Genomic DNA, 13,989 nt, shown 5'->3' with positions numbered 1-13,989 from the left:
TTTCAAAGACGGACCTAATAAAAACAAAGGTGATAAGGTCTCAAAATGCACCCTTCCTTTTTTGACATGGAATTTTACCTAATTAGTCTTATTTTCTCTGCTTTTACTAACACCGATTTCTTCTTCTGGTGTTTCTGTTCTATCACCTATTTGAACTTCTGAAAACTCAAGTTGGCCCTCACGCAGATATGTTATTTTATATTTGTTGTATTTCTAAATATAAACGAATTTCTTTTGCATGACATAAAAGATGCAGTAGTTGGAGAAATAAGGAGTTCTCAGGAAGCGAGAGGAAAGTAGAAGGCCAGGCAGTATGAAGTCTTTACTAGCTACATTAAAAAAAGGATACTCTTGGCAGAATTTCAAATCTTATCTTGGCTCACACATGAGAAACAGTCTTTTTAAATTATAACGTTTCAAAGGTTTGAAGTACCTTAGCTTTGGAATGAGCTCAGTCTGGCCTCTCATCTCATGTAGGAATTCCCTCCATGTGTGGTATTGTTAAGTCTTTGCTTGACTACTTTCAAGCATGTCACTTGTTCCAGAGACAGCTTGTAATGCAGGGTAAGGGAACCATGAGATCAAGGGATTTGGCAGCTGTAAGGCTGTCTTACCCACATGCTTCTAAAAAAGGTCAGTAATCTATTCTTGTAGCACAGTATAGTCAAGGGCACTAGGGGAAATACTCTCAAAGTGGCACAGAAAATGGATGGTTTGAGAGAGAAGAGAGGCTTTTCTTCTTACACTCTGATAAAATATAGATCAGGCTCTTACTTGCAGTCATTAGTGGCTGAGGTTTATTGGAATTTGTAATTACCAGACTGAGAAAAAAAGCTATTGTTAATGTCACAGGCAAATCTCCCTTCCCAATTTTAGCTCAAGGTTAGTCACGACTAATTTACCCAGATTTCATTTCACTGGCCATATTTGAGCTATAGACTATATTGACTTGCTTAGGGGATTAGGTCTTCTTTCTGATCCTCTAACATTATTCTCCTTTAAACTGGCACTCAAAATATCTTAATGTATTACTGACAACTTCTTAAGCCCTCTAGAGTATTCTGACCCCCCACACAAAAATTCCCTCTCATTTGGGGGAACAGGAAAGAGGACTTTTTGTTTCTCCAATCTAAAAGGATATATATTTTTTTCTTTTCATAAAAAACCTTTCTCTTCAATTCATATATTTGGTTTTATAACCAAATTTATCACAAGGTACTTGAAGAGCCTTCTAACTTGTTTCCTCACAACCTTTATGGTTATTTATAATATTTATCACCTTAATAATTCTTCACCTTAATCTATTCGGGGCGCCTGGGTGGCTCAGTTGGTTGGGTGTTCAACTCTTGATTTCGGCTCAGGTCATGATCTCAGGGTCATGAGATCAAGCTCTGAGTCGGGCTCTGTGCTTGGAGCAGAGTTGGCTTGAAATTCTCTCTTTCCTCTCCCTCTGCCCCTCCCCCTGCTCATGCATGCACGTGCTCTCTCTCTCTCTCTAAATAAGTAAAAGATTTTATTTATTTGTTAGAGAGAGAGAGAGAGTGAGCACAAGCAGGGGGAGCGGCAGGCAGAGGGAGAAGCAGGCTCCCTGCTGAACAAGGAGCTCAACGTGGGACTCAATGCCAGGACCTTGGGATCATGACCTGAGCTGAAGGCAGATACTTAATTGACTGAGCCACCTAAATAAGTAAATAAGTAAAATCTTAAAAAAAATAATTCTTTACCTTAATCTATCACCCGAATATATTCATTACTTACCTCTTGCCATGGGAGCTGGGTACTTTTGTTAGAGGATTTAGCTTAAATTTTGATTTAATGTCAGAAACTGCCATGGGGCCAATAACTCTGTCTGGAATTCAGAAGATACAAATAGGATCAAATCACAGATTAATTCCTCTATTTTCTTTTGCAACTTTCCTAGCTCAAGACCTAGATTTTGAAGTCCAGGGCCTTGAGGAATGGTAATATGTGCAAATTCAAGTTAGAGGTATGTGCAAAGTTGGAAGGCCATGTGGAAGGATCTCTTCACTGTCCCAAGATCTCTAAGCAAAATGTCTTATCCTTGTCTCCCCCCCAATGGTATCATTCTAATCATATATAAAAATAAGTAATACCATGTGACATAGATAAAGCATCCTGGAAATATGTGCAAAAAGTTATTTAAATAACTTTAAATAAAGACAAAATTTATTTTTTAAATCAGAACATTTCATATTATAATTGACAGAGAATAAAATGTTACAGCATTTCTAAAATATTTACCTAATTGTTTATATCTTGGATACCTGCCTGGTAATAAATATTTTCTAGGATTTCCTTCTGGGAGGTCCATCCCTGCCCTGTCAGTTCTTATGAACCCACTGTATGGGAACCCAAATGTAGGAGCAGAGGTGGGATACAATGCTCTTTCACCACCCTAGACCCTCCTGAATGGACTTTTAACCACTAGAGCCTCCCTGGTCCTGCCTTTCCACTTCAGCAGTTTGGGTATCAGGGCCTATGGACCAGGAGCTGGGTTGGTAGGGCTTCCCCCTTCTATTGGTGGTTTTACCTCTCCCATTGCAATTTTCAAAGTGTAGACTGTATTAAAGAATACTGGGTTGCTGATTTAGGAATGATAGACAAATACTATGAAACCACAAAGAAAGTCTTTGAATGTGTAATTACAGTTTGGTCCATTTTCCTAAGTCTTCACCTCAGAGCCTGGAAAGCCAGTTGTTTCTAAACAACTCAATTACACGTGTTCAAAATCTGGAAACCTACCACAGAGCTGGGAACTCCGGAGAGGCTCAATAATTTAGGCACTTGAAAGGGGCTGTGAAATCATCCTCATGGCGCAAAATAATCATTACTTTAAAAAAACTACCTTCAATCTCTCATAGAGATGAGAGATTAAAAAAAAAAAAAAGGACTCAGCATAGATTCCTACAAAATCCAGATATTTGCCTACTTTTAAGCCATGCTACCTACCACTTCTGGGCTTCAATCAGATCAAGAATCCAATAAAGGGTTTGTTCCATCATACAACTGTGACCTCATTCACTTCTCAGGCTCAGGCCCAGGTGAGAATGACCTACAAGCTCCTTCCAGGTTTAGAGCAACCATGTTTTCAATGTGGTCTGTTTAGCATCCTTGGGGATGTGTGGGTGTCAATTACAGAGTGAGAACATTTTGACACTGTGGAGATTTCAGGGAAGGGGAAGTTTTTTGGTTTTTTGGGTTTTTTTGTTTTAATTCTGTATTACTATAGTTTCATGTTAAACATTAGTCAGTTGGAAGTTGTTCAAATGAAAAATTTTACCTAAATGCCTTGATTGAATGGTGATTAAGTACCATTTCATTAATTGCTTAAGCCCAGGAAGGACAAAAGTATCCCAAACTCTCATAGGTTTGTAGACTATAGTATTATTGGAAAGAGTGATTTAAAAAGAACAATTACAAAAAGATTATGATTGTTTTAATTAGAAACCTTAATATTCAAGATCTCACATGTCTCATGGCATTGTAAATCATCTAGGACAGGAGTTAGGCATGTCTTTAGTCTTCATCATGGCCAAGCACAGATACCTTTGGCACCCAATGTTTAGCTTGAGCCCCCCAAATTATTTCAGGCCTCGCTTAGTAGCTGCAGTTCTAGAGGCTTTCTATTCCTGCTCTCAGAGTTTGTTTATTGTGGGCATAATTTGACATTTCCCTAGTCTTTCTGAACTTGGTACATTGCCTCCTATTCTGCTTTGGGATACAAAGGGAAAGAAAGGGATGGTTTAATTTACAAATTAATTAAACAAGTATTTAATAAGGGCCTACTATGTTAGGGCCTACCAAGATTAAAATGGGAATAATGGCAGTTCCTATTGGATGGGATTGTTGAGAAATATATTAATATTATTATTTTAATTATTATTATTTCAAATTGTGGTAAAAAAAGAAAATTTATGATCTTAACCATTTTAAGCATACAGTTTAGTATCTTTTTTTAAAGATTTTATTTATTTATTTGACAGAGGGAGACACAGCGAGAGAGGGAATACAAACAGGGGGAGTGGGAGAGGGAGAAGCAGGCTTCCTGCTGAGCAGGGAGCCCGATGTGGGGCTCGATCCCAGGATCCTGGGATCATGACCCAAGCCCAAGGCAGATGCTTAACCACTTAGCCACCCAGGTGCCCCGGTTTAGTATTTTTTTTAAGTTTTTTTTTTTATTGTTATTTATTTGTCAGAGAGAGAGAGAGATCACAAGCAGGGGGAGCGGCAGGCAGAGTGAGAAGCAGGCTCCCTGCTGAGCAGGGAGACTGATGTGGGGCCGATCCTAGGACCCTGGGATCATGACCTGAGCAGAATGCAGATGCTTAACGGACTGAGCCACCCATCTAATCCAATCCATTCATTCCGTAAATATTTTTTAGTGCCTATTTTGTTCTAGGCCCTGGGATACATCAGGGAATACATCTAGCCAGAAATATTGTTGATTCCATCTTCAAAATATATATGTAATCAAATTACTTTCCACCATCTCCACCTCTACCTGTTGTTCTGGTCTAACTGGTCTCCCTGCTTCTGCTCTTGCCTTATCCACTACCTGCCAATCTATCCTACACATAGAAGCCAGGATAATCCTTTCAAAACTTAAGTCAGATCATGTCATGTCTCTGTTCAAATCGTCCGGTATTTTCCTGTCACTCAGGGTAAAAATCCAACCTTTATTTATTTATTTATTTTTGTGAGCAGCAAAGCAAAGTTTATCGAGTGATAGTAAAATCCAACCTTTATAATAGCCTTCAAGGCTTATATGATCTGTTCCTGGCTGCACCTGCATCACCTCCTTATTGGGACATCATATTGTACAACCCTGGAATTGCGCATTGCATAGACTATGTGACCGAATGTGATGGTCCTGTCACCTAGTTCTATGACCTTATCTCTTCCTACATTGCCCTTGTTCACTCTGTTCTAGCCAGAATGGTCAATTAGCTTTTTCTCAAATACTGCAAGCATGCTCTTGTATAAAGGCATTTACACTTGCTCTGCCCTCTGCATGGAGTGCTCTTGCCTCAGATTATTTATGGCTCACTCCCTTACCTCTTTATCTTTTTGCTTAAGTGTCCTTTATCAGCAAGGCCTTTCTTGATTACCTTCCCTCACTTGCAGAATTCCCTACACTCCCTTTTCCTTGCTTTATTTATTTATTCACCTTTTATATTTACATTTTAGGTAGTTAACACACTGTGCAATATTGGTTTCCGGAGTAGAATTCAGTGATTCATCACTTACATACAATACCCAGTGCTCCTTATAACAAGTGCCCTCCTTCATACCCATCACCCATCTAGCCCATCCCCTAACCTCTTCCCCCCGTCAACCCTCAGGTTGTTCTCTACTGTCAAGAGTCTCAGGGCGCTTGGGTGGCTCAGTCTACTGAGCAACACTCTCTTGGTTTCAGCTCGGGTCATGGTCTCGGGGGTGTTAAATCGAGCCCATGTCAGGCTCTGTGCTCAGCACAGAGTCTGCTTGAGATTCTTTCCCCTCCCTCTCCCATCCCCTTTGTTCCTCCCCCTGCTTGCACTCTCTCTCGAAATAAATAAATAAAATCTTTTAAAAAAAGTCTTTTATGGCTTGTTTCCCTCTCTCCTTTTTTCCCCCCCTTCCCATATGTTCATCTGTTTTCTGTTTTCTTTCTTAAATTTCACATATGGGTGAAATCGTATGGTATTTGTCTTTCTCTGACTGACTTATTTCACTTAGCATAATACACTCTAGCTCCATCCACGTTGTTACAAATGGCAAGATTTCATTTTTTTGATGGCTGAGTAATATTCCATTGTATATATATACCACATCTTCTTTATCCATTCATCAGTTGATAGACATTTGGGCTCTCTCCAGAATTTGGCTATTGGTGATAATGCGCTATAAACATTGGGGTGCATGTACCCCTTCAAATCACTATGTTTGTATCCTTTGGATAAATACCTAGTAGGGCAATTGCTGGATCATAGGGTAGTTCTAATTTTAACTTTTGAGGAACCTCCATACTGTTCTCCAGAGTGGCTGCACCAGTTTGCATTCCCAGCAGCAATGCAAGAGGGTTCCCCTTTTTCCACATCCTTGCCAACACCATTCTGACAGGTGTAAGGTGGTATCTCATTGTGGTTTTGATTTGTATTTCCCTGATGATGAGTGATGTTGAGCATCTTTTCATGTGTCTGTTAGCCATCTGGATGTCTTCTTTGGAAAAGTACCTTTGCTTTATTTTAATCTCTGTAATCTCTGTCATACTATTATCTTATTCTTTTTGTTGCATATATCTCTTCACTAGAGTGTAAGTGCCATGAGGGTAAGGATTTTTGTCCTAAACATGTCGAATAAGGCTTGGCACATGGTAGACACTAACCGACTGTTTAAATGAATGCATACATGCATCCATTCATCCCTTCAGCAGATACCCTACTATCTGCTAGGAACAGACTCACCTTTAGTATCATGTCCAGTTTTCATCCACTTATGTAGTGGCACCATCCCTTTTGCTTAAAGAGAAGATTAAGAGTCAAAATTATATACATTTACGAAGTTTTGAAAAGTAGAACAGGAGCAAATTATAATTTTCTTTTATTTTTTCCTCCAATGAGTGGGAAAGTGAAGAGAAAATGTCAGTTATATGTGACATACCTCTTTTTTTTTTTTTTTAGAGTTTTTATTTAAATTCCAGCTAGGTAACATTCACTGTAATATTAGTTTCAGGTGTACAATATAGTGATTCAACACTTGCATACAACACTGGCGCTCATCACGACAAGTGCATTCTTTCATCCCCAGTTAGTGATATACCTCTTAATTCATGTTGCCTCTTTTGGTGCCTTAATGTGTCAAGCTCCAAAAAATTGTTTTTGAAACAAAAAATAGAGTCAACATTGAAGGCAAGACTATTCACTTATCATCTTTTAGGATGAAAAGAAGTGAAGTGACTTTGAAAACTTGTTGACTGTCAACAAGGAGGACAACCTGCTATCCATTTCATTTTCATTAGTGCTTTGGTTATGAACTGTTGACGAGTTATATGCCTTTTAGTGGTACAGATATTTCTTTCTAGTGAATTCTCCTGTGAAGTGTGTACATACAATATTCATTATAATATTGACTAAAAATCTCTCCGCCTTGCCCTACTCTACCCTGTGGCCAGAACAACAACAATGAAACAAGTACTTTAATAGTACTGATTCAATTCTTTTCTTCCTCTCAAAATGTTGGGTAGTTTGGTTTTCTATGCACAAGGAGATTAACTCAGGAGAAAAGTGCTGGGTATAATAGTTCAATTCCCTAAGTTTGGTTTAGTTTGACCAGATAAAGCCAATAATGCTATTTTGATATCAAGAAAGGTCAGTTGCAGGTTATGGAAACACAGAAAAGTTCTGGTGGTACCTTTAGGCTGTGAAGGCTGTGGAGGGTAATACGTCATGCAGAGGGCAGTACACATAAAGTAGGTGTATTTTCCTTATGCAAAGGGAGAGATTAATACTAACATAAAACACATGATTTGTATGATTAAGAAGCACCTATCAAACACCTTTATTCCCTCCCTTCCCTCTCATTCTTCTCTTCTTCTCTACTGCTTGGTTCTTCTCCCTGCCTAGACATTAGTTTGCTAGAGGCATCCTATGCCATTCTAGGATGCTGCATGTGGCACCACTCTGGTTGGGAATGGGACTTGGAAGATTTCTGTTTCTGACAAGAGGCAGACTTTATTTTTACACAGTAGGCTTTTTTCTAGATGTATTTAGAGTTTCTTTATAGCCCTAATAAGTATGGTTTTAGAAATTCTCATACAGAACCCTACAACCTACAACATTGCAGGCCAGAGTGGAATTTTGAATGTTCACCATCAAATGACATGAAATATTAGCAGGGCTTGAAGTTGTTCATATAAAGTGTCATTTTCATGTTATTATGCTTAGGTAACTGAAATTTACTTTTATTCCTTAGAAAAATAGAAATGGTGAAATGGGGATTGGAGAAAAAAAGATAAGTATAAAAAATGCCATTGTCTAAAAAATGAGTATGTCTAGTCATCAAAAGTTGAGAGTGAAAACTTAAATCATAGGTAGGATGTGTTTGAATGTACAAAAAAAGTCAATACAGTATATAGTATTCAGAAATAAAATCTGTTCCCTTAATACCTGTATCTATAAAGAAAACTTAGTAAGTGGACACTGAGTAGTATTTGATGAATTTGAGGAGTAGACACTGCTGTTAGAAGTTTCTAAAATTATGAAACATACTTTTCAATGTCTACATTTTCTTTAGTGTACTGTGGACTTCACAGAATAACATATATTTTGGTGGCAGCAAGTGGAATGGGCTTACACAGTGCAGAAAGCAAGTGGGAGAGCAGGGTAGGCATGTGAACAGTATACGTTTGACAGAGACTGGAAAGAAAAGAGAAAAAGGCAACACTACTAGGAAAACAAGTGGCAGCAGGAGTGAGAGAAAAATAATCTATTAATAGAGACAGGAAGAAGAGAAGAAAAACCTGGAAAAAGAAGAAGGACGGAAAAGTAAGCAGACGGGACTGGGAGGCCGTGCTCTCTCGGCTTTGTAGAAGGGTTTTAACCATCGACTCTGATTTGGGTGGCTCACTTACACGCCCTGGGGTTTTACATAGTGTTACATAACTCTTTCTTCTGAGTGGCCCAGATTGGGAGGGTTGTTATGAGAACAACCTCGATACAGCTGCTTGGGTTAGTGAATCTTCCATTATCTGAAAGCAGGAGACTAGAACCTCTATTAGTCAATCGACAAGCATTTATTGGGCACATACTATCTACTCAAAAACAGGCTTGCTGAGAGCAGGAACTTTGCTTGTCCCTTTTTCATTGCTGAACTTTCTTTTTCACAGTGCTTGGGTACTCAATAAGTGTTTATTGATGAACACTGATCTTATACATGATCACAGAGGATTGCTTCAATATCCCTAAATTCAGCATCACGATTTTAAATGCTGGAGTTAAAAGCTACCAAGCAGACATTTTTGAAAGTTTTCTGGCACCAGTGACAGAAGCAGCAATATATGGGATAGAATGGGACCTATTCAAAGAAATCTTTTTTCTTTTGCAAATAATAAAATATAACAAGACTCATTTGGAAATGTTAAGTGTGGGTGCCCAGAATTTAAATTTATCTTCTCTTATTAAGATTCATTTTGTAGATACTTACATAAAGCACCTTAACTTATTCTTAAATTCTTTTTGAAACACAATCAGGCTTTCAGAGACACATCAATTAAAAAAAAAATCATTCTTGTTGAAAAATGCTGGTGCAGAAAGCAAATCAAAATTATTGGAGAATGAAGTACAGATTAAGGTTTTGGGGGGGGCAGGAGGGCAGAAGACAAGTTTTAACTTGCCTCTCCTGACGAGTTTCACAGCATCATTTTTTTTTAAATTTTATTTTATTATGTTATGTTAGTCACCATACATTACATCATTAGTTTTTGATGTAGTGTTCCATGATTCATTGTTTGTGCATAACACCCAGTGCTCCATGCAGAACGTGCCCTCTTTAATACTCATCACCGGGCTAACCCATCCCCCACCCCCTCCCCTCTAGAACCCTCAGTTTGTTTCTCAGAGTCCACAGTCTCTCATGGTTCATCTCCCTCTCCGATTCCCCCCCTTCATTTTTCCCTTCCTACTAATTTTTTTTTTTTAACATATAATGTATTGTTTGTTTTAGAGGTACAGGTCTGGGATTCATCAGTCTTAAACAATTCACAGCACCATAATCACAGCATCATTTTCAAACCTCCCATTCATTCTTTTTAAGTAAGTACAGATGGTGGCGTTTGGCACTGGGAAACTTATTTTAGAAATAAATATGCTAAGAGGCCTGCAAACAGAAAGTACTGAGGTTATGTGTTAAATTTCACAGGCATCCAAAAAGGAACTTTAGGTCATCAGACATACCTATCAATAGGTAAAATTTTAGTTTTAATAAGAAAATGGAAAAGTAGTTTGAAAGTGGGACTTTAAAGCTAAATGCACAAAAATTGTGTTTGTATAAGGAAAAAATTAGGGCTGAGAAAAATTATAGATTATCATTGGGTGATAGAATTAAGAATTATTAAAATTTTCCTTTTGCATTCTTTCATTTTTTGAATATAGAAATTTTCTATAATGAATATGTATTACTTTTATAACCAAGAAAACATATGTAAAAATAAACTTATAGCACCAGATTATCCATTTTTATAAAGTGAATCATGAATTTCCACTTACATTTAAACTTCTTTAGGCTCTCCATTATTGAATCCACTCTAACCTTCCCATTTCCTGTAAAACATTTGAATCAGACACAGAGGAAGTCACATAAAAACTCATAAAAACTGAGTAATATTCCATTGTATATATATACTATATCTTCTTTATCCATTCATCTGTCAATGGACATCTGGGCTCTTTCCATGTTTTGGCTATTGTGGGCATTGCTGCTGTAAACATTGGGGTGCAGATGGTTCCCCTTTGGATCACTATGTTTGTATCCTTTGGGTAAATACCTAGTAGTGCAATTGCTGTGTTGTACAGTAGTTCTATTTTTAATTTTTTCAGGAACCTCCATACTGTTTCCCAGAGTGGCTGTACCAGCTTGCTTTCCCACCAGCAGTGTAAGAGAGTTCCCTTCTCTGCATCCAACATGGATGGAACTAGATAGAGGGTATTATGCTAATCGAAATTAAGTCAGTCAAAGACAGTTATCATATATGGAATTTAAGAAACAAGACAGAGGATCATAGGGGAAGGGAGGGAAAAATGAAATAAGATGAAATCAGAGAGGAAGACAAACCATAAGAGACTCTTAACTCTAGGAAACAAACTGAAGGTTGCTGGAGGGGAGGCGAGTGGGGGGGATGGGGTAACTGGGTGATGGGCATTAAGGAGGACATGTGATATAATGAGCACTGGGTGTTATATGAGCTGATGAATCACTGAACTCTCCCTCTGAAACTAGTAATATACTATATGTTAATTAATTGAATTTAAATAAAAAACTCATAAAAACTGATAAAAGTTGTGAAATTATTAAAATGCCATGGCAGGCTGGAACTTCTCCCATGAGACAGAAGAATTAGAGAAACTGGTTTGCTTGGGAATTGGATTCATTTTTCCCCTCAGGTGAGTATGATGGAAGAAAGGATAAATCTTTAGCGAGACAAATCTCTCTACTTCTTCAATACAATTCCTCTTTTCTGTGTTTCAAGATATGACACTCCAAAGGTTATACGTGGAGAAGGGATATTACAAGAAGAACCAGGGCTCAAATCTGGCAGCATCTTTTCCAAACTCAGATGACATTAAAACAAACAAAAGATATGAAGAGACTATGTTGGCCAATTGCTTAGAGTTGGAATAGGTAGAGAAGGACCTGCTCTGTGTTTTCTTCCAACAAGGATTTCTTGAGAACCAACACATTTGAGGTGCTGTATTTATCACTCTTGAGATTACAGAGTATGTTTCTCTGGCTGGAATGATCTTCCCATACTTGTTCAGCTTAGGGTCTTTTCCAGAAAACCCTGGTCTTGGCTAGATGCTCCCTTAGTACCTTCTGCATATACATAGCACCTTTTTTAGGGGATGAAAATGTTCTAGAATGACTGTGGTGATAGTTGCCCATATCTGTGAGAACTAAAAACCATCCAATTATATACTTTAATGGCTAAATTGTTTGGTATGTGAGCTCTATCTCAATAAGGCTGTTAAAAATGTTGATTGAAAAAAAGAAATAGAATGAGTTTTATAGCACGATACCATTTAAGGAAATTAAATACCACACACATTGAATTTTTAAAGGGATACACACATATCTAAAATAAACATGAGGAAGGTAGATTGGAAGAGCATACATTAGATATAATAGAGAATGTACCTATGATGGGGGGAAGGAAATAGGAACAGAAGTAGGAGGTAAAGGAGAAAATAATAAAACAAAACACAAGGGGTCCTTGCATGGATCAATGATGATAGTGTGCCATAACTGAGGAGTTTGATTAGCTCAACTGTATGCATCTGGTGTTTAAGGAAAAGTCCACTCTTCCTCCACAAAAAAAGCTTAAGGTGCCAGTGGGACAAAAAGGAAGAAATATTCAGCAGGCAGCTGTAAACACAGTGGTGACAAAAAATAATCCAGAGAACAAAGGCTTTCAAACATTTTGGTCTCAGGACTTCTTTATATTCTTAACAATTTTTGAGGACCTCTAAGAGGTTTATGTGAGTTACAGCTATTATGTGGGTTTAATTACCATATTAGATATTAAAACTGAGAAATTTAAAAAATATTTTAAGATAGCAATAATAAATCCAGTACATATTAACATACTTTTTAGTGAAAAATATGTATCAATTGAAAAATGAAAAAATTAAGGCATTAAAATTTAGTGGGAAAGGTAGTGTTACTGATTGAACATTTGTGTCCCCCCAGATTCATATATTAAAATTCTGTCTCCAATATGGTGGTATGAGAAGGCAGGGTTTTGGGCAGGTGATTAGGATAGGATGAGATCCTGAAATGAGACCCTCATGAATGGGATTAGTGCCCCTATGGATCAGGAGAGAGCCTGCTGCTTTGTGCTCTCCGCCATGTGAGGATACCACGAGAAGGTGACAATCTGTAGCCCAGAAGAGGGTTCTCACCAGAACTCAACCTTGCTGGCTCCCTGATCTCAGGACTTCTGGCCCCAGAACTGTGAGAAATAAATTTCTATTGTTTATAAGCCACACAGTGTATGGTATTCTTGTTATAGCAGCTTAAGCTAAAATAACATTGTTTTACATTTTTGCAAATCTCTTTAATGTCTGGCTTAATAGAAGACAGCTGGGATTCTCAGTCTGTTTCTGCATTTAGTTTGCTGTGATATGTTTTCTTGGTTGGAGAAAATCTGGCCTTATAGAGTTATGTAGTCAGAAAAGAAATATTTTATTATTTTATTTATTTATTTATTTATTTATTTATTTATTTATTTTGAGAGAGAGAGAGAGAGAGTGTATGAGGTGGGCGGAGGGGCAGAGGGAGAGAGAGAGAATCTCAAGCAGACTCCACACCTAGTGGATCCTGAGATCATGACCTGAAACAGCCGAAATCATGAGTCTGATGCTCAACTGACTGAGTCACCCAGTCACCCAGAAAAGAAATATTTTAATAGGTTTTTCAGATATATCATGTGTGGATATGTCATGTAGCTTATTAGAAAAGCTATTGTACACTTGTGAGTGAATGAGAATGATAAAGGTAAATACTGTCTTAGTGTTATTTTAAAAATAGTTTCAATCTCATGGACCTTCCAAAAGATGGGGTGCCCCTAGATGTTGATTTGAGAACTGCTACCATAGAGAGTTGATAATGAAGCAACAATCAAGGACTGATATAATCAAGGGAGGGAAGGAATTAAAACTGAGAAGACTGAGAAATAAACCCTCGTTTGTTCCCATGTTCGGAAGCTAGAATAAGTGAGGCTGGCAAAGTAAATTATTCATGATTTCAGATTCTGAGGGTTATTTCAGTAGAGTTGCAGGCTATGTGACTGGGGAAGCCAATTGTAAGGATTCAAAGAGAATGTGAAGCGAGGAAGCAGAAGTGGCTCCTATAGACAATAAAAAAGCAGACTGAGAAAGGAATGAGGGATGAATGATCATAATTATGAGGTAGAAGAACCAGCTGAAGGTTAGTTTTTAAAAGGAGTGGGGGACTATGTGCCTCTTCATAGGCAGAGTAGAGAGAAAGAGATGAAATTGAAAGTGTTGGGAAGGAATTATGGAAGAAATGATTTTTTATAAAAATATTGAATCATATATTGTACACCTGAAATATAATATAATGTTATATGTCAATTATATCTCAATTTAAAAAATAATTTTTGACAAAGTGGGAGATGATCAGGTCAAGAGCAATGGATTGGAGGTGTTGAAAGGAGACTTTTCTCCATTGGAGAGAGGAGAGGAAGAAAGTCTA

At 37.7% G+C, this 13,989-nt stretch overlaps 1 protein-coding gene across 1 annotated transcript in view; it reads right to left on the bottom strand.

Moving 5' to 3' along the window:
- EFCAB3 (EF-hand calcium binding domain 3) overlaps window positions 1–13,989 on the bottom strand; it is a 35,820-nt gene that overhangs the window by 20,128 nt on the left and 1,703 nt on the right. Inside the window, exons 2-4 of the mRNA XM_078066474.1 lie at window positions 10,266–10,319; window positions 6,468–6,521; window positions 1,759–1,849 (exon numbers count right to left, since the gene is read on the bottom strand). Coding sequence (XP_077922600.1) covers window positions 1,759–1,849; window positions 6,468–6,521; window positions 10,266–10,319 — 199 coding nt within the window. The remainder of the gene's footprint in view (window positions 1–1,758; window positions 1,850–6,467; window positions 6,522–10,265; window positions 10,320–13,989) is intronic.

Source organism: Halichoerus grypus, chromosome 2, assembly GCF_964656455.1.
Source record: "Halichoerus grypus chromosome 2, mHalGry1.hap1.1, whole genome shotgun sequence".
NCBI lineage: Eukaryota > Metazoa > Chordata > Mammalia > Carnivora > Phocidae > Halichoerus > Halichoerus grypus.
The sequence above is the reverse complement of the archived record's forward strand: the minus strand, read 5'-3'. Positions and strand labels throughout refer to the sequence as shown.